This window comes from Trichoderma virens (genome assembly GCF_000170995.1).
Source record: "Trichoderma virens Gv29-8 chromosome Unknown TRIVIscaffold_77, whole genome shotgun sequence".
NCBI classification, from domain to species: Eukaryota; Fungi; Ascomycota; class Sordariomycetes; order Hypocreales; family Hypocreaceae; genus Trichoderma; species Trichoderma virens.
The window spans coordinates 64,390-89,580 of NW_014013672.1; the positions used below are offsets into that span (position 1 = coordinate 64,390).

The 25,191-nt window shown below is 49.0% G+C and overlaps 7 protein-coding genes across 7 annotated transcripts; 1 reads left to right on the plus strand and 6 right to left on the minus strand.

The window, feature by feature from the left end:
- Positions 1-546: 546 nt before the first annotated feature.
- On the minus strand, positions 547-1,580 carry TRIVIDRAFT_216297 (uncharacterized protein; the record flags this gene model as incomplete). Its single annotated transcript, XM_014099539.1, has 1 exon — positions 547-1,580. The coding sequence occupies one exon, from the start codon at positions 1,416-1,418 to the stop codon at positions 867-869; it is 552 nt and encodes a 183-aa protein (XP_013955014.1).
- A 1,761-nt stretch (positions 1,581-3,341) lies between these two features.
- Positions 3,342-4,642, minus strand: TRIVIDRAFT_230997 (uncharacterized protein; the record flags this gene model as incomplete). Its single annotated transcript, XM_014099540.1, has 1 exon — positions 3,342-4,642. One exon carries the CDS (start codon positions 4,338-4,340, stop codon positions 3,342-3,344), a length of 999 nt encoding a protein of 332 aa, XP_013955015.1.
- Positions 4,643-5,687: 1,045 nt separating this feature from the next.
- TRIVIDRAFT_69642 (uncharacterized protein) lies at positions 5,688-6,884 on the minus strand (the record flags this gene model as incomplete). The annotated part of the gene is made up of 1 exon (XM_014099541.1): positions 5,688-6,884. The coding sequence occupies one exon, from the start codon at positions 6,882-6,884 to the stop codon at positions 5,688-5,690; it is 1,197 nt and encodes a 398-aa protein (XP_013955016.1).
- A 1,141-nt stretch (positions 6,885-8,025) lies between these two features.
- On the minus strand, positions 8,026-8,662 carry TRIVIDRAFT_153839 (uncharacterized protein; the record flags this gene model as incomplete). The annotated part of the gene is made up of 2 exons (XM_014099542.1): positions 8,026-8,436; positions 8,510-8,662. Coding segments are annotated over 2 exons (564 nt in total), but the record flags the coding sequence as incomplete, so codon positions are not given.
- Positions 8,663-13,421: 4,759 nt separating this feature from the next.
- Positions 13,422-13,847, minus strand: TRIVIDRAFT_59198 (uncharacterized protein; the record flags this gene model as incomplete). The annotated part of the gene is made up of 1 exon (XM_014099543.1): positions 13,422-13,847. The coding sequence occupies one exon, from the start codon at positions 13,845-13,847 to the stop codon at positions 13,422-13,424; it is 426 nt and encodes a 141-aa protein (XP_013955018.1).
- A 3,298-nt stretch (positions 13,848-17,145) lies between these two features.
- TRIVIDRAFT_153801 (uncharacterized protein) lies at positions 17,146-18,012 on the minus strand (the record flags this gene model as incomplete). The annotated part of the gene is made up of 2 exons (XM_014099544.1): positions 17,146-17,436; positions 17,506-18,012. The coding sequence occupies 2 exons, from the start codon at positions 18,010-18,012 to the stop codon at positions 17,146-17,148; spliced, it is 798 nt and encodes a 265-aa protein (XP_013955019.1).
- Positions 18,013-23,435: 5,423 nt separating this feature from the next.
- On the plus strand, positions 23,436-24,637 carry TRIVIDRAFT_50535 (uncharacterized protein; the record flags this gene model as incomplete). The annotated part of the gene is made up of 2 exons (XM_014099545.1): positions 23,436-24,292; positions 24,346-24,637. The coding sequence occupies 2 exons, from the start codon at positions 23,436-23,438 to the stop codon at positions 24,635-24,637; spliced, it is 1,149 nt and encodes a 382-aa protein (XP_013955020.1).
- Positions 24,638-25,191: the final 554 nt, after the last annotated feature.

Below are 25,191 nucleotides of genomic sequence, written 5' to 3' on the forward strand. Positions count from 1 at the left end.
AATACCCCTTCATTGCGCGAGAAAGAATAGAGTGACGAGTAAGCTCAACACTTAAGATATATGAGCATCTCAGTTCAACTACTGGCGCAACATACAAACGCCGTATCTCAATGCCCATGAACACGTCTACTTATAATCGATTCACTCTCTATCAAATCCCAAAAGCCACTGTATAGTTTATTTTATTTTACACTCTTATATCGATCCCAATGAGATCGTTATTACTCAATCTCCCCTCAATCTCACGTATATGCTCTCGAGGCGGCCGCCACACAGACGGCAAATCGCCGAACCAGCCATGGCCGAAGCTGTCCGTCCAACTGATTGGCTCAACGTTCTACTCCGTAGATCCTTCCGGAAGGCTGATGAATTCCAGATGAGATGGCTTGTGAAAACGGAATTATTTAATTGCTCAATTATTAGGGGCAATATCAGTATCACAAGCATATGGCATTCCGTAAACGCGCTCGTATTCAGCAGCAATTTTGTCCAATTAGGCACTCAGACGACAACTAATCAATACAAACTTTCATGTGCTGCAACGATGAAATCAAAAATCAAGCATCATTAATTCTTTTGAGCACCTCACTTCAGCCATTATTACCATTAATTACCACCAAATGTCCCGCCAAAAGGAGAGAAAAGCACAGAGCGACAATACTGAAAGGTCAATTTAAAAGAAATAACTAACGCCGTCGTGTGTCGGCCAGACAAGCACAATTAATTAGTAGGTCCATGTATGCGTAATTCTCTTTTTCTTTTCAAGTCAGAATTGTCGAGCCCCCCTTCTCCCCACTTCCATTCCATATCATCAAGTCCTCCGACGAATGTGAAATAGAAAGGAGAGTTCCAGAGATACAATGTGATTATAGCATCAAGACGGCAGCGGCAGCACCGAGGATGGGAGCCAGCAGCTTAGCATCAGCAGTAGGAGCAATAGCCAGGCCGGTAGAGGTAGAAGTGGTAGCAGCGGTTCTGGTAGTGACGCGAGTGGTGGCAGAGCGAGTCCTTGGTGGAATAGTGGTGCCAGGCTCGGTGGTCTGGCTGTTGGTAGTTCCGGGGATGGTCGTGCCAGGCTCTGTAGTGGCAGACTCGACAGTGCTGATGGTGGTGGTGACCTCGCCTGTAGTCGTCACAGTGGTGGCAGTCTCAGTGCTGCTGGTCTCAGTGCCGCTGGTTTCGGATCCAGTGATGCTGGAGCGAATAGAAGAGGCTTCAGAGCGAAGGCTGCTGGCGATGGAAGAGGCTTCGGAGCGAACGCTGGAAGCAGCGGCGCTGCCAGATGCAATAGCAGACGAGATGGCAGCAGACACGGACGAGATGAGGGGGGGCACGCCGCCGCCGTTGGTTGTTGTCTGGGCCATGGCCTCTCCAGACAGGAGGCCAAAGGCAACAAGAGCGAGAGTTTGGGGCTTCATGGTGAACGATTGGATGCTGCTTTCTTCCTCTGGTGTAGGTGGGAAGGGGGAGAAGAACGAGGAGTGCAAGCGGACACTTGGCGAACGGGTGACTTATATGTGGTATTTATATATATAGGTATGTATATATATATGGGGCCGCGGGAGCAAAGGGGGTGAATGAGCAAGAGATGTATGGATCAAAACAGAGGGAGAGCACCAGCCCTTTAAAACGGCCTGGACTATGCACCTCAACTCACTCTCCGTCTCTCTCCCTTGTCCAAAAAAAGAAAAATTCATGCAGCAGCCACAGCTGGGGGATCCACGGGGCGATGAGAGAGAGACACACACAAAATCATACACACAGTGTTGACGTAGGCAAGGGGGCGTTCTCTAGACACGGGGTACTCCACGCAGATCCCCTACACAACGAGGTGAGAGTGGGATACCTGACCTTGCCTGACCGATTGGTACTTGTACGTCGAGGCAGAGCCATCAACACCCATCTCGGCAGTGTCAAACCTCACTCCCACAAGTGGCAGGACAATGAAAGGACAGCCAGATGTCTCTTGCAGGGATTATTCCCGGTGGCTTGCAACCGATCGGCGCTGAGTGTTACGCGGAGAGGAGACATGGCACGGTAATGGTGACGTATCCTCGGCACACCGGCTGCGGGCGTTTGAGATGCTGGCAATGACACAATGCCGGCGATCGGAGAGAATCCACGGTGCTGGGATTTGGCATGGGATTGGCAATTGTTTCTGCTCTGTTTGGGGGTTGCAATGGTGAGCTTCTAATGACTCTGCCTCTAGGTCATGGAATGCGCAACACGTCGTCCTGATTAGGCAATTTTCCCCAACTGGGACACCCCTCGTATATACATGGGCAGCTCGGCGATCTTCCCTCGAGAATCGCCCCAGAAACGGCAAAACTGAGACAACACACGGAAAGGAAAGAAAGAAAAATTGGAAAGAAAAAAGCACAGCTCCAGAGACACTGTATACAATAAGCTGCCTTCCTTTGTCTCACATGTCGTAATCCGCACAGGCTGCGCCTCATGTGGACCGACCCTGCGGGCTTCCCCGTGGCTTGGGCCAGACATTTGCCTGGCCCTTTTGTACATGTATTTTCTTTAGTCCATCGAGAGGGCGTCTCGTTTTGGGCAAACAAGGAGACAGATGGACATCCCAACTCGCGTATGGAGTCATGACGTTTGTATGACCGCCGCCGAGGGCAAAGTTGGGCGGATGGATCTGGTTCTCGAGCGAATAGGGCTGGTCAAAGGCGATTGAATTTTCACAGCTGGGCAAACCGGAGCGACTGAGGCGCGGAACGGCTCGAAGCATATTTCTTTTTATTCATTCCTTGTTTATTTTGTCCTTTTTCTTTTGGCCGAAGCTGCAGTGTTTCGTAACGGTTTCTGGTCAGACATGTGCCTCTGATTGGCCATGATAAGGGCCGTGGAGGGCCATGGTACGCGCAAGCCTGCCGTGGAATGAGGCCCATTCCCGGCCTGTGAGACCTGCAATTTAGAGGTTGCCTACGGAAATATGGAGTCTTCCACAAACAACACGACAAGACACAGCCAAATAGAAATTAGATTAAGAATTGAATTGGGGAAGCCAATGCAAAAGAAAATGCCAAGGGAAATGGAAGCACGAATGATGGCAAACAAGACCAATAAAAAAAAGTTTCAAACTCCGCCATCAGGTGTAAGCCGTTGCTCGTATCCCGAAACAGCCGCAGCCACAGCCCGTCAAGATCAACCAACTCACACCCCTCTGCCACGTATACGAGAGTCCACGCGCTATTCCGTAGCATCAGGCATGCAGGAATAAGTTGTACGAGAAAAGTCGTACCAAATTCAATGCGCCTTTATGCAGCGGCCATTGGCCCATCCGCATCGGACGTAGCCCGGATCTCGTGTCGTGAATGTATATCTCGTTACCTCCCCACAAATGTACGGCTCGACGAGTCCTCGAGCTCAAACAGGGACTGGTGTATCAACGGCGAGTGCTGCTTCTGGTGCGGGTTCTGCTGTGTTGAAACGCTAAGGCCGGACAGCTCGCTCTCTCTGCCCGTCACGCCGTCGGAGCTGCCCATGGAGATGATGTGTCGATTCCCTGGCGTCGACGGTGATGCAGGCAGCTCTGAGATGACCGACTCGAGGCCCGGCGAAGGCTGAGCATGGAGGGATTGCGCCATCTGTGCGGCACCGGCCCCCAGCGTGTGCCTGTGTCTTGTCCCGTCCTGATACTCGGTCGGCGAGTCCTCGCCATACTCGTCCTTTCTGCCGCTGCCGCTGCTGTGCGCGGCCGTAATGGTGGGTGGACTCTTCTTCTTCTTCTGCTGCCTCAGAGCCCAAACGGCCACAAGGGCTAAGATGCATCCTCCCGCCACTGCTCCGACCACGATGCCTCCGATGGCACCTTTGCTGAGCTTGATATGCACTGGAGGTGTCACTGCAGCAGGCTGAGTGGCGGTGGTGGTGGCGCTTCTGGTTGTGCTCGCAGTCGTGCTTATAGCCGTGCTCAGCGTTGTCGACGAAGTCCTGCTCGTTGATGATGTTGACGAGGAGTCTGAAGATAGGAAAGGGGCTGCTTGCAGCTTGTTGCCGCTCAGACCTGCCGCCCCGACTTTATCCCTCGGACAGCCAGTTTGTTCACACGCATCCTGGGAGCAGCATCCCAGAAAGGGTGGCGAGGAGTCGCGACAGGTGTACCAGAGGAATCCGGGATCCAGACAATTCTGTGCCAGGATCTTGGGGTAGGCGTCGGAACTAAACGAGGAGGGCAGGAGATCATCGTCAGGACAGAGACCGTCGTCGGTGGTGCATGGATTGATGGTACAGCAGCCTATGAAACGAGTCGGCTGGTCATAACAGATGTAGAAGCGGCCTGACTTTGGGCACGAGAGGCCCAGGTTGGCGATTGGGTCTGTCATGGCGCTCGCTGGCTTGGCCTGCTTCTTGGTTGTCGATGTTGTGACCGGTGTTGCTGGCTTGTCTTTGACTCTCTGGAGATGAGCAGCAGACGGAGATTGATGTCTGTGCAGAAATCCTGACCGCGAGTGAGAAGCCAGCAACCAAGTCCAAGCAAACAAGTCACCCCTTTTCTCGCAGCAGCCTGGAAAGGTGATGTCTCTTTGTAGAAGCACGGACGGGAGTTTTGGTGTACAATCCCGTGTTTGTCAAGGCGGGACGGACGGAATACCGAAAAGCTCTCGCCTCGTCGAGGAAGAGAGGGAATAGCTGCTCTTGCCCCAATTCTTTTCATGCGGCATCCCGACACGCATCAGTCGACCGAGGCGGACAGCTTTTATTCTCATTTCGGATAGTGCCCGTCTGCGGCTTCTCTCTGATTCGGGAAATCAGAAATCAGACTTTTTGTACGTGTGTCCCCATGTTATGACGAAACGGCTGCATGTTGGCTTGGCTTGGTGTTGTCGAGTCCTGCTAAACTTCCCCCCTGTTACACCCATCACGGGAATTTTGAGGGGCAGTATTAGTAGATGGATGCGTTTTTGTGTATCCCCGGAGAAAGCTCTAGTTTTGCCACCGAAATAGACAAAAAGCGCGATAAAAAGCCCCAAAATCGATTCGAAAATGCGAGAGAACGCAAGAGGCTTGGAGAGGAGTTAGTGCCACTGCAGGTGGTTGTTGGTTGCTAGTTTGTTGGTCATAGCAAACGAGCCGTCTGCATGTTGGTCGTGGTTTGGAGAGAGAGCTCGTTTTCCAGCTCCCCACACCTGAGAAAATCTTCCCTGACAGCCAAAGTGTGCGAATGAAACCTTGTCCACGAAAAGAAAGGAGTATCTCTGATGTGTGGTGAACCTGATGCCCAGTTAGCGTGTGGAGGGTGAGTTGAGAAGAGATGATGCCCTGTGTATGTTGGGCTATTCTCCCATCTCCCATCACACATGACACCCCTCCGCACCCCATGCGAACTACGCTGACAGGGGCTGTGACTACAGGATAATGCACCAACGGCATCTGGTGAAAATCTGGTGTTCAGGGGGAAACATTTCACAAACATTAGCTAGATAAGGAAGCTAGACTGGATCCATTTCAAGTAGTATTCCCTTGTATGCCATTATACGTATCTGCACGATATGTTACCTCTAGCAAACAGAGCCAGCAGACTTTATCGTCTTTACCTGCAATACGTGGCCAAAAAAAGGCACTCTGTAACACACACACATGTATTCCCCCAAACACTTGAAGGATCTCGAGATCCACCCAGTGACGTTGGATCAATATACGTATCCTTCACAAGGACCAGGCAGCTGCCATCACTCATCTAGACGCTCTTGTATGTGCCGAAGGGTAGATGCCACCGCAGACATGAACTGGCGTAATTCACTCTGCATGCTTTCGAGGGCTTGTCTGTTCTGTTCGACAGCCTCGCGCACTTCCTGGAGCTTGATATCTTGGTTGCATTGCAGCTTGTCCATAGCTTGCTGAATGATTTCAGCTTGTTGATTGACCTTTTCCAATATTTCATCGCCATCCAACCTGGCGCGTTTTGAAGAACTTTCGGGTGCGGGACACAGTCTCTTTTTGTTTTGTAGAGATAAGATGCCGACAACATTGTCAATGTTCCATGTCTCCGGTACCATAGGCTCTGTGCTTGCTAGTGCCTCTGGGGGGAACCGAGTCCCTGTCGCTGTAGTATTCTCATTCTGGCTTACTGAGCTTGGTGTCTCATTTTCTTTCTTCCGTGTAGGTGTAGCATCTTGCTGCTGGTCGCTAGTTGTACGTGGCAGGATGATAGTCTGCTTTTGGTTAGATGGATTGGCTTGCTGCTGGCTGGTCGAGGCTCGTGTTTCATTGTCATTCTTCTTATTAGTATCAGTATCTTGCTTCTGGATGGCAGTTGTAGTTCCGAAGAGAAGTTCTTTCCTCTGAGTCGACGTAGCGCTCTGTTTTTGTATAGATTCGATTGGCACACCATTGTCCTTATGACCAACCGAAATGTTTTGCTGCTTATTCGGCATCTCTTCGTTTTGAGTAAGATCGATCTTTAATGGGTCACTAATTTTCGTAGATTCAGTGGTACTGTCCTGAGAAGATAATGTTGGCTCTGGATAATAATCTCGATACTCCTCAGTGTAGTCCCAAATTGTTGTGGTGGAATAACGTGCCGCTACAGCTTCGAGATAGTCGTCGGGCAAACGTTTATACAGTGATGTAAGAAACAAGTAGTCAGCCCAGCGGATATTTTTTGTCGGAATTTCTCCCAGATAATTGCGAGCGCTCGTATACAGAATGTGGGAGGTCACTCCCGGAGTTTTGGACAGATAATCAACCTTACTTCTAGTGTCTAGAAATCCTAGATATCTTTTCCGTTGATCGTAGGTCATATGAATTGCTTGTTTCCAGTATGTTTGAACACATTTGACCGCATCAGGATATCTGGGATCGGATTCCTGAATGTCTAGGTCCGCAATCTCCATCCGGGGAGGCATTGATTTCATCCAAGAAGTCATCTTTCCGATAGCGAAATCGATCCGAGGAGCCTCGTATATGCCAGGAAGCGCAAGAAAGGGAAGAGAAAGAGTAAGAGAGAAGATATGAAGAAGTGCCGCGATATTTTATAGCCTGCACTTAATTTATCGGCGGAAAAAAACAGGAAAAAAAAATTCAGCCGAAAGATGGGAAGAAAGTGAGGCAGAAGTGAATTGAGGAGCCGAGTCACGCAGCTGGCAAGCGGTCTCGTCAATCTGGTAGCAGCCCTAAGTTTCAGGCAAAGATGAAACCCATGATGCCAAATGTCATTGCGGCCTCAGTTCTAAAGATTTCCATACGGATTATCAACTCACAGTTCACTTAGAACGTTATTGCTAAGTTACTGATGGGTAAGGGCCACAGTATGTGGGTAACTTGACCGGATTTAATAGCGGAGTTGCTGGAGAGAATGTATAAGTTGCTTCAACAAAGAAAGCTCATAAATGCATGGACCGAGTTAATACTTTGCTTCGAATTCACTGGAATTCATTTAACAGTATCGCATTTCCTGCACATCTTTTGGGTAGAGAAGGAGAATGTGAATGTTCTCTGGCTCCATATCGTTTGCGCAGCATACGTGCAGAGAGAAATCAGATTTCCCATTCTCTCTATTAAGAAACAAATACAAATACAAGATGTTATTACTTGTTAATTCATTCGCAACCTGCTACATGTGCTTGAATTTCGAATTACTGTTGATGATGGAAAGTTGCAGCAACCTGGTGCGAGATGTCGCCGCCATATAGAGAAGCTAAATTTTGTATTGAGAGCTAGATGAGTAGAAAGCTATTGTAGTTGTAACTTGTTGCGCTATACCAGCCGCATATTGAGCAAATTGTAAAAAAGAACGCCTTGAACTCGACCCAATGTCTGTTTCATGGCCCCAAACTCCCAGATGAGAACCGTTCTTCTCTCCTTAAAACTGCCGCCGTCCAGCCCACCCACGAAATAACCACCAGGTTTTCCGGATCCCAGTATCGAGTTCAGCGCCGTTACCGATATCATGCCCACTCGGAATGAGCTCCAAGAAAGAAAAGTCAAGCGAAAATATGAAATGAAAAGCAAAGTGATTTGCTCCGTGCCGCAGATCTGCCAACACCTCGAAGCCATAAACCATCGAGATCAATACCAGTTTTCCTCGCTTTCATCGACTGGAGGCGACATGCTCATTCTGGCGCCATAGCCAGACGACTCATACTTTCTTTTCCGCTTCTTCGAATCTGCCTGGTCGATATCCTTTGGTTCAAATATCTGTTTGAGGCGCTTATCATCAACTTCAGTACGCTCATGTCCATCATCTTGAAGCATTCGCGCAATAGTCGCTTCCTTACCCGTCTGCACCTCGATAACACGTTCATCCATTGTGTGCTTTGTAACAATACGCACTGAATATGTTTTCTTCGTCTGGCCCATACGGGCGACCCGGCCGATGGCCTGTTTTTCCGCCGTCTTGTTCCACCAAAGGTCGACGATGATGACGCGGTTCGCCACGGTGAGGTTGTGCGACTGGCCGCCGCTTTTCAAGGTCGAGAGCTAATTCACAGGGGTAAGAAAAAAACACGTCATTTTGTTGCTGGCAATCAATTTAACAAGTATTGAGACTCACCAAGATCATCGTTTCTGGGTCGTTTTGGAACGCGTTCATTGCATCCTGCTGCTTCTGCCTCGGCATCGTGCCCGAATAGTAGACAAATTTAACGCCGAGAGTGCTGAGTAGGTATCCCAATATCTTTAGTGTGGGAATAAATTGGGTAAAGACTGATTTGATAAGGCGTTAGTTATTATAAATCTTGCCTAGGCATCCTCATACGCTTACTGATGATTTTGTCTTGGGGTGCCTCTTTCAACCAACTCATTGCTACGGCAATCGTTGCCGTCAGTTTCGAGCTTGGAGGAGGAACAATTCTTGGGCCCATGGAGCTGGCGGCGAAAAATAGCGAACGCTCTAATCCCGCCTGGACTGTCGTTTTAATCGAATCTCTTCCAATCTCCACATGGTCCTTGTCTTTGTTTGCCTGGGCGGCTATCATTTCCAAGGTAATCACTGGCTGGCCGCGCAGAAGCTCCTCATCACAGCCATTGAAGGAACATTTGAGGGGCTTTAGTTTGTGCAAGCATAATCAGTATATCTCTCTCGTGTAATGGAAAGTAGAAGAGCTTACGCCAAATCGCTCTGCTTCCGACAAGTTGCTCCTCTGCGTCATCAACCGGCCCAAACATGAACCGCAGTACACATGGCCGCACTATTCAGAAATTCAGTTAGCCAGTTCAAGGAGGGGTTTCGATCAATAGATGATACCCACTTTGAAACGAGAGAGGTCTTGTGATTCGCAACCAGTGCCGCCACACTTGGACGCTTTATCACTACGTTGAAGAAGCACTAAATCCATCAACTTTCTCACGTCGAAAATCCCACCCAGAGATGCCTTGTCATAAGTCTTGAGGATATCAAGACCAGCTTGGTAATGGCCAAGATTCTCTTCCCAATCTTTATTTGCTTCGAGTTGTTCTATTATCGTCTTTTTCTCGCTGATTGAATCGAGCTTCGAAGCCAGAGATTTGAACTCATCCTCATTGAGACTGCTGCGCCCCAATAAAAAGTTCTCCAGGCAGTATAAATGAGATAGAGTTTGCCTGAGACGTAACTGTCTTGTCGTTTGGATGGATCGCGTGCGGAGATCTTTGATTTCTGGATCTGAGTCTTCTCCTTGTGATTTCATGTCCTCTACTCCATCTGAGTCTTCTTCGTCCTCAAATATGGGCAGTCCCGCTTCCTCTTTCTTTTTCTGATGTTTTGCTTCACGCCTGTCAAAGAATTTATTTATAGCACTATAATTGTCAGTAGACACTCTCACATATAGCACATGTAGCTCTGGTCTCAACAGCCGCATACGTACTCGCATATTATCACTTCTTCTCGTGAGACTTCGATACAAATTTCTCTGTGGGTTGTCGGCGGAATATCGAACTTTTCATCGGAGTGTCTACTTCTTGTCAGCTAGTTATTTGTCGCTCTACGCGACATACTGACCTCCGATACATGAGGTAACTGTTCATAGTATCAAAGTACTCGTTTGTGGCATTCTGAATTATACAGAAAGTATTAGTGTGTGTTCAAATACTGGTTTTTGGATGCTCTTACCTTGACAATGTAATCATTTCTGAAGACCCTCCGAGAGCCTATGAACCGGCAGCAGATAAAAGTCGCATACGAGTAGTACTCTAGCAACGAATCGTCAGCTCTATTATACTCAATTCCCTCACTCTTTATCATTATTCTTGGCCTCACCTATTGGTGTGTTTTGAATAGGAGTGCCACTCAAGACCCATCGGTGCTGAGCCTGGATGGCACAACACGACTGTAAAGCTGTTTGAGTTAGAGAAAGATGTTTTTCTGTTGACTCGATCATGTATACTTACTCCGTCCATTCCATTTGGTGGCTCCATGACCCTCATCCAAAATCACCCTAAACCACTTTATACGGAGCAAATCTTTGGCTTCCTTCCTAAACTCTCGATCAAACGTATTATAATCGTCCGAGTATTGGCTTGCTAGAGAATTTATATACTGTCGGCTGGGTAGATGATTTCGCACTTGAGCATAAGTTGCAATACTATAACTTGTCAGTCTCACCAGCCTCAAACAGCCTTGAAATATGCAACTCACACTATTAATTGCTTCTCATATTGCTTAGGTCCGTAATCATTATTTGGGGAATAAATGACTACGCGAGAGCTCGCATCTCCATTCCAGTGTTTCTGCGGCAAAATGAGTTAGCAGACACGCCGTTTAAAATTTTCAGCCAAGAATTCTGATCACTTACAATCGCCTCGTCTCGCCACTGGATTGCCTGTTGTTTGGCGGGCACAACAACTAGTGTTGCCTCTGAGCATTTCTTTAGATCCTCTTTCCTGCACTTATTGGTCCCAATGCATGCAAGGCTGACGACAGTCTTCCCGAGTCCCATTTGATCACCTATAATTCCTCCATCTGCTAACCGAGGTGTTTCTTTCTCCCTCTTCACCATCCAAGAAAGTAACGTAGTTTGGTGATCTTTCAGGGTCGAAACCATGATTTTTGCGAACTTCGTTGACTTGACAAGCTTTTTGCCGTCTTTCAACTCCTCTGCTTCATCGCCTTCATGCCGAACACTGCAGCCTTTGGGGAGTCTTGCCCTTGCTTGTTCGACATTGAACCTATTTGCCGACTGTTCATCGCTACTGCTATTGATATCATCTCGTTCATGATCAGGAATAAATGTATCCGATACCCTTCTTCGTTTTGGCGACTTTGAACGACCGCAAGATTTGGATCGCTCGCGGGAGCGTTTGTGCTTGCGCTTCTTTCCACTCTTCCTGTGAAAGTGCTCTGTAGTGTCTATAGCATCCGCAGAGTTGGTAGATTGATTAACATCTTTCATTCCATCACCTTTCGTCATTCTAGCATCATTTTTTGCGGCTCCATCGTAGAATGACTTCTCGCTTGTGGCAACGTTCTGTTCCTGCTGGTTAGGCAGCTGCCTTGGATAATTATCTTTGTCTTGAGCCTGCTGAATAACTGCAGCGTTCTGCCTAGTCGATGATTGAGAAATTGCAATGTTGCCGTCATCCTGCTGTCCAGTTTGACCAATACTCTTGGTTCGATCAATCTTGTCTCCTTCTTGAGAAAGGTTGCCTTGAATCTCTTTGACTGTTTGTGGTAGAGTACCCTCTGCTTTGACAGCAGCATCTGATCCGTCCGAATATGTAACTACGCGAGGTTTATTGCGATGACCTTCTGGTTGCGTATATTGAATATTGTGACTTGCGCTCGAATAGACGCTTTGTTCGGCAACTCTCTTTGCGACCTCAGAAGCCGTCGTCCCTTGGTTCCCGTGTTTGCCGTCGTTATTGGAGGCGACTCGCGTTTCTTGCGGAGGTCCACTAGGGACTGGCCTTATGAAGCGTGCGAAGATACCTTGATGCGAATTTGGCGCAGAATCGCTTTCAGTATTCTGAGTTTTCTCAGTCTTTACCATATCGGCTGTGGATTTGGCTGTTTTGTGTGACTCGAGCTTTGATTCGGTGTTTCTCATGCAACTCTTATCGCGACGCTGTCTCGCGGCCGGAAAAATCTGGAAAATTGATTGAGGCATATCGGAGGTTAAGAGCTAGTGCTTTTAATAATACATTAGTCAAGGGGTATTGACATGACAGTTCAAAGATATGATACCTTGGGCGTGGCAGGTAGTTTGAGATCATTGGTAAGATGAAGCCAGGCGATGCGAGGTGAGTGCTTAACCCTTCCAGTATTGTCAAAGAGAGTTGACGAAATCGAAATGTGTCCGAAAGACCGATGTGTTGTAGTAAAATAGAGAAGAGAGAAACTAAGAATCGAGAAAGAGTAGGGCAACGCCTATGTAGAGCAAACCTAGATGAAGTCAAGCGAGAAGAAGTAGATATTGAGAATGAAAGCCTGTGAAAGAAATGCAACGTGTTTGAAAGAAAGTGGGAGAATGATGTAGTAAACAGAGAAGAGTTGGAGAAAACGAAGAGTTGGAGGCGAGAGGAGAGAGAGGAGAGATTGAAGAGAAGAGATGATAAAAGCCGTGGCATTCGACGGCGGTGAGCATTCGATAGGCAATTTGATGTGCTCTACAATTTGTAACTATTTGACCACTCTCTGGATCGGAGAGCAACCGATATCTGGAGCCCTGGGTAAACACCTGTTAGCGGGCAGCTGGAGCCAGATGGCACAACAAGCTCAACCTGCAAATGGAAATTATTGTAACTGAACTCAAACTTGGCACATAAAAGAAGATAATACGATTCTAGATACAATTTCTGAGTAGTACGTGCAATAAAATGCCCTGGAACTCTGCTATGGTGGTTGAATTTGAAAAGTGTGAGAACATCAACCTCAACGATCTTGATATTAGATTAAAATCTTATATGCACAAAAATACCTTCAATACTCATTACACTATTTCTATAATAAATTCTTTTTACAAAGTAACTATCAAGATAAAGTGAAATCTATATGAAATATCATGGGCTTTCGAACAGATCTCGCGTTTGACTTCCACACATATCAACCCTCATGCACCACTCCCATGCTTAGAACTTGTTTCCCTTCGGGTCACCTGAGTTTGAGCTTGGAATGTCATAAGTCTCGCAAAAAATGTCGCTATTTTTTGATACATTTGACCTGTAGATAGATCTTCATGCGCTAAGGCGCCTTACATCCTCTTTAGTTTCATCACGTCGGGTGCATGGCATCTGTTATTTCACCAGTGCATGTCACAGTGTCCAGCAAACAAATCATTTTTGGCAGCCTATATTTATACAAAGCTTAGATGGACTACCATTTTCAGCTTTGCCTTCATATATATAAACATCTGCCCTACCCATACAGGGTCATATATAAACAAGAATCTCCTGTAAGGGAGACTCAAGGATCATAAATATATACATCAGAAGAGAGTAGAATATGTACAAGTCGTGGTCTACTCAACCACAAGCCCTTTCATCAACCCAATTTAGTTGGCAATGGACCAGCTGAAGCCCCTGATAAGGCTGCCGTCGTTGTCGTGTCCACCGAAAGCCTGCCACAGATCAAGAGTCATGTCGATGGAGTTGTCGGCGCTAAGGTTGCGGTCTGCAATAGCAGCCTGGCGAGTAACGCCGTTGCGAGAGATGGTAATGATCTTGCCGCAGAGAGTGTTGTGCTGAGCAGAGCCGTACTTGTCGAAGACACCGGCGGGCATGGCAACAAGGGGCATGCTGGCGGGGACCTTGCCAGGGAAGTAGGTGCTGAGACCGCAAGCACCGTAGTTGTAGAGGAGGTTGCGAGCGGGAGCTGGGTTTCCGAACATGAAGATGGAGCCGTTTTGGTTGGTGCCAGTGATGACGGCAGAGGCAGTGGAAGCCAGCACAGAGGCGGCGATGGCGAGTGAGAACTGCATTTTGGCTAGTAGAGAACTTGAGTTGTTTTCTTGAGATGAGTGGTGAATTGAGTTGATGAAATAGACTCGGGCTCTCGTCCTTTATATACTTGTTTCATTGTCTCCTGGCCCATGTACATAATCCATATAATCAAATATCTCTCAACCCGTATGATTCCAAACGGAAAATACGGTTTTACCCTAGCCACGTGTAACTGTAGCATCTCGTCATTAGCCTTGCAAGCACGGCCATGCCGATGTCCTCCTCATGCCTTTAGAAGATATATAGCTGGATCGGGATCTTGGAGCTTCTCCTTTGGTGTCTAGCGCTTAGAGGTGTTCGCACAAAGCGGGCTCGTTCCGAATCCATTCACCTATTCAGATTTCCTAAATCAGAAGTTGAGTCTCCGCTTATTTAAATTGGCATTATGATCTACATCAGCTGATCCTGGAAGAAGTCAATATTTTGTTACATATTAACGGAGAATAAAAGCCCTGCCATGACTCGCATGAGAAGATTCAGACATGGGAAAGTTACAGGATACTATCAATTGAGAGAACATCTTCAATAAGAGAGAACACAAAGAACTATGATATTTGACCAATTAAAAGAGTCAAAGCATCAGAAGACGACATTCGGTTTTGGGATTCGTCCAATCTTGGCAAACGGACTACATACACGTGTGTTGAGGTTCTAGACAAACAATGAATCTGAGACAGGGGTGGCTAGTAAGCACAGGGGTAAAACAACTCAGCCCATGTCTGCATAGGGCAGGAGACAAGGCTGAGTGACATTAAACGCATGAAATAACTCTATCACTGTGAGGTACAGGTACGAGTCAACCTTGAGGATGGTATTCCTGATTTGTAAGTCTAACAAGTAGCATTTCGTGAGTATTTACGATTGTGACTGAGATCTCTAGCATTGCATTGGCCTGTGGAAGTGTGTGTAAGGCAATTCGCAAACGGCAAAAATAACGTATGACAACCTGGCAATGGCAAACAACTATTTGATTATCCACTTAGTTAAGAGCTTAATTACGGTTCGGCTCTCGCGGAATTGACCGAGCTGACTAGCCGTTTGTTGTCAGATACATGAAGAATCGTGGATCTAGCCTCAAAATAGCATCGTATTCTGCACCACTTGCTTCAACCTATTCTTTTCTGGTCTTGATGCGGCAAATTTCTGTCTATCACTCACTCGTAGTCGTTCTAATTTGTTCATCGAACTGCAGGTGTTTCTTGTCTCCTCTATCATCGGCAGAAAAACCCGCGTCTACTCCTCTCCCAGTTATATCTACTAGCACCTTGATGTCTGCATTTGTTCAAACCTACAACCTGTAAGCGGCTCCTCGTACCAACATTATCTCCACTATCGGTTATCGGTGGCAAATTTTTTTGGCAATAGAGAAATCGACCTGCTCATTTCAGTGGCTTACGCCGGGTAGAATTCCTTGCCAAGGTGGCTGTGTCAAAACATACTGGTCCAAAGAACTAGCAAGTTGAAAGACCCCTGTCTTTATTGCTGCCTACGAGAAGAACACAAATGCCTAGAAGTTACGTTTGTGGAAGTGGCCGAATTGGCATTTGCAAATATTTACAAGGGGCTTGGTCTACTTTCTCATCACGTCATCAGCAAGCCAGGGATTGCATGCAACGAGACGAAATGTCAAGGCGTGTTTGTATTTATCTAGCGATTCATTTAAGGAAGCTGGGATTCATGCTTTATTTCTTGCAATCTTGTAGTTATGTAGTATAACAGGACACGTCATCCAATACCAAGAGCGAAAAGGGAAGAAGAGGAAGAGTTCCTAATGCGAATGCAGAGGAACGAAGAGCCAAATGACGTCCGCAAAATATACCCTAAAATCAAGGCTGTATAGGCCAACGACTTGATGATATTACTAAATGGCTAATAAGCCCTTGGCATTAGCTGTCAGGATGCTAATATGATATAATCATAATTGCCTCAGCTGAGTGGTATGAACATATATTGTAGTATAATCATGCCAGATTTTTGTCTATCAATAGGCGCAATATGACCCTTCTATTAAACACAAACTTGGTTATGGTAGGTATTGTATTTAGGGATGGTCTTAGTTATCTAGTGCTTAGTCGTAGGCAAGACCACATATATAGATATACACAATTTACGCGGTCTACGACAGAATGGCCTGGCCTTGGCAGTGAGCATTTTCATATGCTTAGCCAGATAACACCATGAAAATACTCTTTGCTCAACGAGAGTATTTCCAATGGGAAACGTCAATTAATATGTTAATGCTCTCAAACATACCGTGTATCAGAAAAGTACTATATGATGGGATCTCAGGCAGGGCTGTTGAGAGCAGATGGTTTACCCTAGAATCAATTGGACAAGATCAAATCTTTCAACATGTTTGAGTTCTTAATGAATTCTCAATGAATTCTAACGACATCAAAATCACACACAGAATTCCAGGTCCTTTATGCCTCATGAATGTTTAAAATAATAATCAGGATGCCGTTGATAAAGCAGACATATTGGCAGATAGCTTCTGATAGCAACTATGCCAGTCGTCCATAGATCACCAGGAAAGAAGATAACCAGATTTTGATCCTTTATATTGCGCAGTAGTGTTTTATTTCTCTATTAATCGTGGTATAAAAGTGGACAAGTTCAGTGTGTGTGCTGTGTCGCTTGGTGGTGCAGGATTCGCATGTGATTACAACATCAAGATCTATCTTGTCAGAAGCCGCGGCGGCGGTGTAGCTCAATTCTGATCGGCTGATCGGCAGTTGACTTTCGTCATAAAGCGATACTCAAAATTTGCCACATTACAGTATTCAGCAATGTCTGTTGTCGTGTGATCAAAAGCGCGCTGAAGGGATCAGCATCTCAAACTATCGGTCGCCGATGCCAAATCGCCCAGTTGGACTGCACCATGTCATTATCTCGATCGTAATTCGCGGGATTCCAACCCCGAAAAAGCGCATGCATGTTTCAGTTAATGCTCTCTGTGTGAGGTTACTGCGGCTCTGCGTTAGAATATGCAAACCAAGGCAAGCACCGCATGGAAAATTCCGGGGATGGATGTGAACGTATGAATGGGATTTTAGTCGACTCTCACTGCAGGTGAGAGCTCACCGCACTTTGGCAAATGTGATTCGTCTATAATGAAAAGTAGAAATGCATAACGAGTACCTGTACATAAAAAGAATTGGCCGACCGTGACTCCCATTGCCAGAATATACGAGTACATGAAGCCGTTGAATCAGCGCTTGCATAAGTGTACCTCTACCTCTACCTCAGCTCAGCTATCGTGTCTTGTCAATGCGCTTAACCGCTCTTCATAAAGTTGAGGAACGCTTTTGCAATGGCAACGCCGTCGTGTTGGATGGGCGCACGCTTCATGGCCTCGTCGTACATGTCGTCTGCAAAGATGCCAGCTTTGTGTCGGTTGGTGAGGACCTCGGATACGATCTCTCCAGTAAACTCGGGGTGGCCTTGGACGGAGATGTACCGACCAGGGCTGTACATGGCTTGGACCGGGCACATGTCATTTCCGCCCAAGGGAACGGAATCCTTGGGAAATTCTAGAACGACATCGCGATGCATCTGGTGAATTCGCTGCAGGAAACATGTGTGTCAGCGCAAGCAATTTTGTAAAACTATTGAAGCAGCGACATGGGAGCTCACCATCTTGTCAAGCTGAAAAATGGCCTTGCCCTTGTCGGTCAAGTCAACCTCGGTGACGGCAACCTCCCAGCCCTTATCACTCCTGCCGAGACGCGCACCCATGGCCCTGCCAATGATTTGGTGGCCAAAGCACACGCCCACGACTCTGATGCGGCCAGTGTCGATGGCCTGCCTTGCATACTCCACCAGCTTGAGGATCCAGGGGTCATGCTCATATGCCGTGTGACGCGAGCCGGTAATTAAAACGGCGTCGACGTCGTCCAGCGGCGGGTACGAATGCATGTCTTCCACAATGTTGTGCGCCGTAATGGTGGCCACGTCTGAGAGCTGCCGCGGCGGAACCATGGATTCCGCCGCCGCCGTCAACAGAGCAGTGAAGACTCCACGGTAACCATCAAACTTTGCGTTTGTGATGGGCTGCGGCGTGTCGGCCTCGAGAATGAGCAGCCGGAGAGGCTGGGGCGAGCCGGATGCGGGCCCGGACCCGGAGATGGTATCGGCCGTCATCTTCGGGGCAGCGTGGACGGACCGGGGCGGAGATGTCGCTTAGAACCAGTGGCAGAGAGCAGAGAGTCTGGACTCGAGTGGCAGAAGCGTCTATTGGAGGACAAAGTTGGGCGATGGAGATGCGTCGGGCGAGAGACAAGTCGACGGCAAAACGGATGAAGGAGATACGAAGAGGGGTCCAGGCCAACTAGCATCCGGTCCGCGATAATGGCTTGGGCCTCTGGTTTCCGAATCGTGGAGCATCGTGGAGCATCGTGGAGTATCGCGGCCGATAGCGGGGAGTTGAAAGGAAAAGACATGGGCCAAGCAATTAGACGGTGTAGGGGTTTGGAGGTGGCGGGCAGGGGGAATGTTGTTCCGGCGGCAGAGGCGAATCGGATCTCGAGACGGCGGCGTGGTTCCTGAAAGTAGCGTTGCAGAGGCTCACGGGCTGGCCAATGGAGGGTTGTCGCGTGTTTTGGGTGCTGGGGATGTTGATGCAGGACGAGAAAGAGAGTGAGAGAGGCTCCGCATTGGCATGAGCACGAGGATGAAGCATGAGAATGAAGCACGAGCACGAGGAGGGAGCGGGATCAAGGTGATACAAGCAGCACGGCATGCAATACAGGTATTACAGCAGTGAGGGAACATGGAAAGCAATGCGGCTATCCGAAGTGTGTCCAGTATTACAATACAGTACTTACATACATACGAGTACATACATGCTACGAGTCAAAAGCGTCGTCTGTGTCTGGCAGCGTGTGTTTGAGGTCGGTCCAGCGTCTCGGAGCCGCAACGATGCTGCTTCCCGGAGGTTGTACACCTAGTACGTACTGTACGTCCTTGTATGAGACGAGAGGTTGGTGCTCCGTAATCGAGGAAACGTTGAATCCATAGGCGAGAGGCAGCGAGTAAATGAATCCACAGTGAGACGAATGGTTCCATCTTCTAGAAGCAATTGCTAAATTTAACGGTGACGGGCCATTGCATGGATCATCACCCGTCGTCGTGAGAGGTACTCGTACTTGTCTCCAGGTCTCGCCTCCTTGTGTCTCCCTGCTCTCGACTCCTGATATCATGTACAAGTACTTTGTGCAGCATCATGCACTCCCAAAATCCCAGTGACATCACTGACCGAGGCCCAAATGGCTATCGATAACCGTCGGGCATGGCAGCAGCAGTGAATTGATACCTGGAAGTCGCACTCCATGCACTGCATATTACTCAATCTCCTGATTCTGTCGCCTGCATCTTCGCTCTTCCTCTCTCCTCACTTCTCACTTCGCCGTGTACTCTCGTGCAATTAATTACCACTCCATCTCGCGATAATCAATCCGCATGCCGGCCTTGTACACATGTCAAGCAAAGTGTCGCCCTCCGTCTCTGCTGTACGGTAATACAGTAATACAGTAAGTAAAACGACACTCGACAGACGGCATTATCGCGAGGTCATCTGTCTGCCCCCTCCCTGCAGTGCAACATGTAATTATGCGGGGTTGGACTCTCAACGCCAGGTCCCCCACATGTCCTCTATCAGAAACGGCTGATGCTTGATGCATTTGGTGGCAAATCGCGGTGAAAGAGGAGAGGAGAGGAGAGGAGAGGCAAAAAAAAAAAAGAAGCTTGCCGTAGAGCCCGCGACGTGAATCGAATCCAAAGCGCAGGCAGGTAGACCTCGGTATGCCCATTACGAAGGCGTCACGCGGTGGCCAATTCCTCTTCTCTGAAATATTCACATTCACAGCGGCAATGCCTGGATTACGAGTAACTACTGAAAGAAGCCGCCGGGCCAAAGGCCAAGCCCGTCGCATCGTACTGCCGGCCCAGCTCGTGTCCACGGCACGACTCGCAAGTGGCGTGAAATTGACGAATGGGTGGCTGACACACACCACGCTGGCACCACAGGCTATTGATGCAACACTTGCGACTCTTATCGAGCCAACTGGATATTCACCTGGATAATGTCGCTGTTGCTGGTGCTGGTGCTGGTGGCGGCGGGCTGGCAGCTGGAGCTGGACGTATCCGAGCCTTTGATGCCGTTACATTTCGCTCTTGCACGATAATCAATGAGGGGGGAAAATCAGCATTGGGAATGCCTGCATTGGCTCCTGTGTCCTGTGCAGCTCAATCAACTGATTCTTGCACAGAATGACGGGCGAATGAGGCCGGCAGAGGATAAAAGCAAAGGCGCCGCATCGCAGATTCTTCGCAAGCTTGTGATAGGCAAGGCTGAGGGCCTGATGACTGCCCGGCAGCAGAAAAGCCAATTGCCCATTGCCATTGGTGATTATTTCGCGATACAGAATGCTGAATGCTACCCTGATGGATTCTCGTTTTTATTCTCTCATCATCTTCCCGAGCAGGTATTGGGCCAATGACCAATGACACGCTGCCTCGTCAGGTCGAAGAATTATTATGCAGCCGCAAATGCATGCATCCATCCAGACCACAGTGCAAATCAAAATCTGCATTGTTGGGCCTCGTGCGTGTCAGTAAAGCGATGGGTGAGCAAGGGAAGCGACAACAAACACCACACGGGACGACGAATGCACATGTTCAAGCTATTTTCCGAGAGAGACACGCTCAGGCGAGCGAGTGGTCTTTGCCTCAAGTTGGGCAGCCATGGCGGCCCCATCGATCGTACCGATGAGGATTTGCTGGTCGCTCAATCCATCTAGCTGCAGCCACAAATTGCTGATGTGTCAACGGCAAGCTTCTTATCCTTTGGGCTCTCAGCCAATCAGCCCGCCAGCGCATTTCGGCAGCAGCCAGCCTAGGTTTAGAGCGCCGCTCTGGCGGTGACTTGTTCAATTCTGGAGCCACCTGGGCGCCCACTGGCAGATCCAGCGCCAAGCACCAGGTGTCTTGTCTTTGTCCAGGGGAACAGGTCTCTGTCATCACGAGCGAGAGCGAGAGTGGGAGAGAGTGGGCGAGAGAGAGAGGGGGACATGGAGACTGAGAGTGGCGTACAGTACAAAGGACTCGTACCATGTGTACGCAACAGCTGGTGCTATTTTCAGTGAGGCGGCGCTCCCGGTACCGAGAGGCTGGCAAAGGACGTGTGACTCTTTGGCGCTGTCTCGTGTGCTGTTGCGCCGTACTTGTACCAGTAGAGCCTGGTGTCTCAGACAGGGCCGGGGACTGTTGGCTTACAGCTGGGACCTTGTCAAGGCGACCATGACTGCACCGAGCCTCTTGGTGATGATGAGTCTTTGGGCGTTGCACATGGCCATTCAGCATCCATATGGGGTTGGCCGACGGTGAGAGCCCAAGATTTACGCAGTGCATGGCCGAAAACGACGAGAGCGTCTTGCAACTTCTCCTATGTTTTCTCAGTCCTCACCAATTTCATCATCTGCGCACAAGACTAGCGTATGGGACAGGTGAGAGTTACGAGCTGATATCTGAAGTCCTCTCCATCTCCAACTCCATCGTGGTCCGTCGCCCGCCACGTAGCAGAGCGGGAAGCCAACCGGGGTTGCAGGGAATTGCTGCGACTGCACTCGCGAACCGGGCACTATCGGAAACGACAAGCAGCAATGCTACAGGGACATCGGGCGAGCAAGCCAGAGCAGAAACGGCATGGGAATAAACGATAAAAAAATGCAGAATAAATGAAGAGCATGGATAAAATTTTCATTTCTGGGCATAGCATATCGCTGCTGACGCCTCGCATACATGATACTGCTGCTACAACCAACACTGGCGGAGCACTATGGTGTCATCGATCTCATATGTGTCAGAACGCTGTGGACGCATCTCGAGGTGGTGGGTTCTGAGAGGTCCAAACAAGCCGCCGCGGCAACAGGGATGGACTACCCCAACTGGGGGCCATCTCTCTCTCTCTGTGTCTTTTTTACGATGCGCCGAAACAGCTCCTTGGGCTATTCTTTGTACGGCATGTAAGAGGGGAGACATGCACTTCGACTCCGGCTGTGATGCAGACATGCCATGTCCGGACAAGGACGGCCCTGAGGAAGTTGGCTTCCAGGAGTTGCAGGTCTCTGAGGCCCAAGACCCAAGGCTCTAAGCTCCTGCATCGTGCAGCGGCAGCTACGGCCGCCATTGGATGCTGGAGCGAAGAGAGAAGCCTAGAGGCCGACTTACAGAGGAGGGGGATCCATCGACCTGCGCGAGCCAGGGTCTGTCATTAGAGCGTTGAACACGCGGCTGTCGACTCTGCGGCTGCGGCCCATTGCGCTGGCGTCCCCCTTCTCTGCCCAGGCCCTTTCTTGGGCCCGTTGCCCACGGGCCGCGGCGAATGGGAGCCTCTGTTGGAGTGAAAATTCTGCTCTTCTCCTTGCTGGTGCTTGACGGAGCGCACACTCCCCCGTATTTTGCCAGCACGCTGGTATTGGGCCACTCGCCTTACACACAGCCACCCTGGGACTCTACCCGGTTCACACGCCCCCTGTCCCATTAACACATCTCCATGTTTTGTTCCCTCTGGGCTTGCATGCCTTGCTGTATCTCTCATTTGGCCCAAGGCCTGCATGCCGAACACAGTAAAGAGTCGAGAGTGGCTTGCCGCCTAATAGATGCGCTAGAATGCACGAGTGACTGGCGCATCCGAAAGGTGAGATGACATAACGGAGGGGGTCTCGTCTTTGCACATATATCACACCACGGGTGCGATCATGATCTTACGCTTGGAAGACTCGACTTCATAGCTTGATATAGCACTTGGCCTTTGACCTAAACACACGCATTCTGCACTCTAATGACGTCCCTTGCCGTCTACATTCCGAAAACTCGATAGAGCTTGCAGCTTATGTGCACAATTGCATGATTGGGTCGCCGTCGCATTTGTCATTAGTTTGTGCTCTTGATATAAACCGACACCGACTCTCACCAAGGACAAGACCAAATTCACTAACACCTACACCTGCCTACCTACCTACCTCTACCTCTACCTCTATATAACATATCAACAACTACTACAACGCCAACAGCAACAACAACCATCAGACATTTGATAACCCCTTTGATCAATTCTCCATAACAGCTACCCCAAACCCTTTATTGCTCAGCACCCAACAGCAATGGCCGTCCCTACAAGGCGACAGGCTCGCGCGGCGTCAAGGGCTAGCAGGACCACGGCCTCTAGCATGGCTCGTAGCAGGAATTCCACAACAGCCTCAAGCCGCTACTATACATCAAGTCGTCAGCATGATCAGACTTCCAGCTACGTGTCGGGTTCCTACTACGATGACTCTCGCCATTCATCAAGGGATACTTGGGAGCGCGATACTTGGGAGGACCTGCCCCCATCGATCGTTGACACTGGCTCAGACTCGTCTTCATCCGTCTACACATATGACTCTGCCTACTCAGACAGGTCTTCAGAGTCTCACCACGACTCGGACAATGACAAGAAGGATGCTGAGGGAGAAAACTGTGCCGTATCGGGTGTCCCTCCTTCTACGCTGCCTCCTTACAACTGCATGCCAGTGCCTGAGATCTCAGTCCGATCTTCAGATCCCGAGACGTTTGCGCATCTCTTCCCGTCAATGGACCGCCTGACCATTCGACATGACGATCGAACTGCCGATGGTAATATGAACCTCCGCGTTGACGCCATTGTGCCGGATAACTCGACACGTCGTCGCCGTGCCGTTGCCATTCAGCTCTTCCACCTGCGCATGCATGATCTTGCCAAGCGAGAATTCTCTCTGCGACGATATTGCCGCGACTCTGGCCGCGAGGTTTGCAACTCCAAGGGCGCCAACCCCCACCATGAGCGCGCAACAACCTCTTCCTCATCTTCCCTCTCACGCTCAGTCACCAGTGCTCTGCGCTCGGTCAAGACCTCATTCCGCCGATCTAGCGGCGCCTCTGCCGAAAAGGCTGCTGCCATGGCTGCTACTCCTAATCCCCGTCGTCCATCGATCGGCAGCAACACTTCTTGGGGCTGTGGTGGCTCCATCTACTCTGAGGATGTGGCCGGCTCCGACTCGGACGAGCCCAAGCTCCCTTCAGCACGACCCATCCCACTCAACACTCTCAAGCTTGAGTTCAGCAACTACGCTCGTGTGGACATTGTGCGCCGCCCAGGCAAGCAATACGACTTTCAGTGGTGGGGACGCACCTATGCCTGGCGCCGTGTTGTGGACAAGGCTATTGGCAAGGCTGCCTTCCATCTGATTCGCGACAAGGAGACAGAGCCGGTTGCGATTATTACGCCTGAAGGCCGGTCCCCAAACCAGGTCGAAGCCGACCAGGCTGCGGGCAACTGGATTCCCCCGTGTTACATGTGGATTAACGACAACTCTATCATTGAAGCCTTAACCGACGTTGCCGAGTAAGTTTGATCTCCTCCTGCATACTTGTTGCTGTTTCTAACCTGGCTTGTAGTGTCATCATCGCCACCGGTCTCATGGCTGTTGTCGACGACTCCATCCTCAGCCGCTGGCCTCCCGCCAAAAAGGCCGGCACTTACACCCGACCCGTCACGCCAGCCCGGCCCCAGACGGCCCCTGGAGCGGCTACCACCGCCACCACCGCTACCGGCAACGCCATTGTGAGCAAGAATAACACACTTTCGGTCCCGCAGCCACGAACAAAGGCTATTGTTCATGGGCTATTGAACAAGGCTCATGCGCTTGGCCCATTGCGACTTAGGGGACACACTGTCCTTGCTTATTAAAAGCGTGCCATTACGAACAACATCGACAGATTTCTTACAAACACAAACACAGACACAGACACATCGCAATTCTATAAAAACAGAAGACACTCTACATGACCCAGAAAATCTTGAATAACACGACACACACACATAAACAGAAAACACGCAATCACAACATCATGAAACACGAATTACGAAACAATATAGAAAAAGCGATGGGACGCACACCTCATCGTCCAGTCTCTACCTCACACTCCTTTAAACTTTCATTTGTCATGCATTTTCCTTTGTACAAATCATAACGACCGGAAAGATAAAAGGTTTTTTTTTTTTATGAAACATGACATCAGCGAGCGTCTGCATTTTTTTGGAATTTGAATTTGAATTTTTGATGTGAATTGGATCATGAAGCGCAACCTTCATGACGAGCCGAGCGAGAGAGAGGAAACAAAAATTGGACTTGCATATTTGCATGGGAAAGGGATATATAAGGGATACATTACATACACATATACATTGCTGGCGCTTGGGAATTTGCTTTTTTTTTCTTTTTTCTTCACTTCTAATCACAA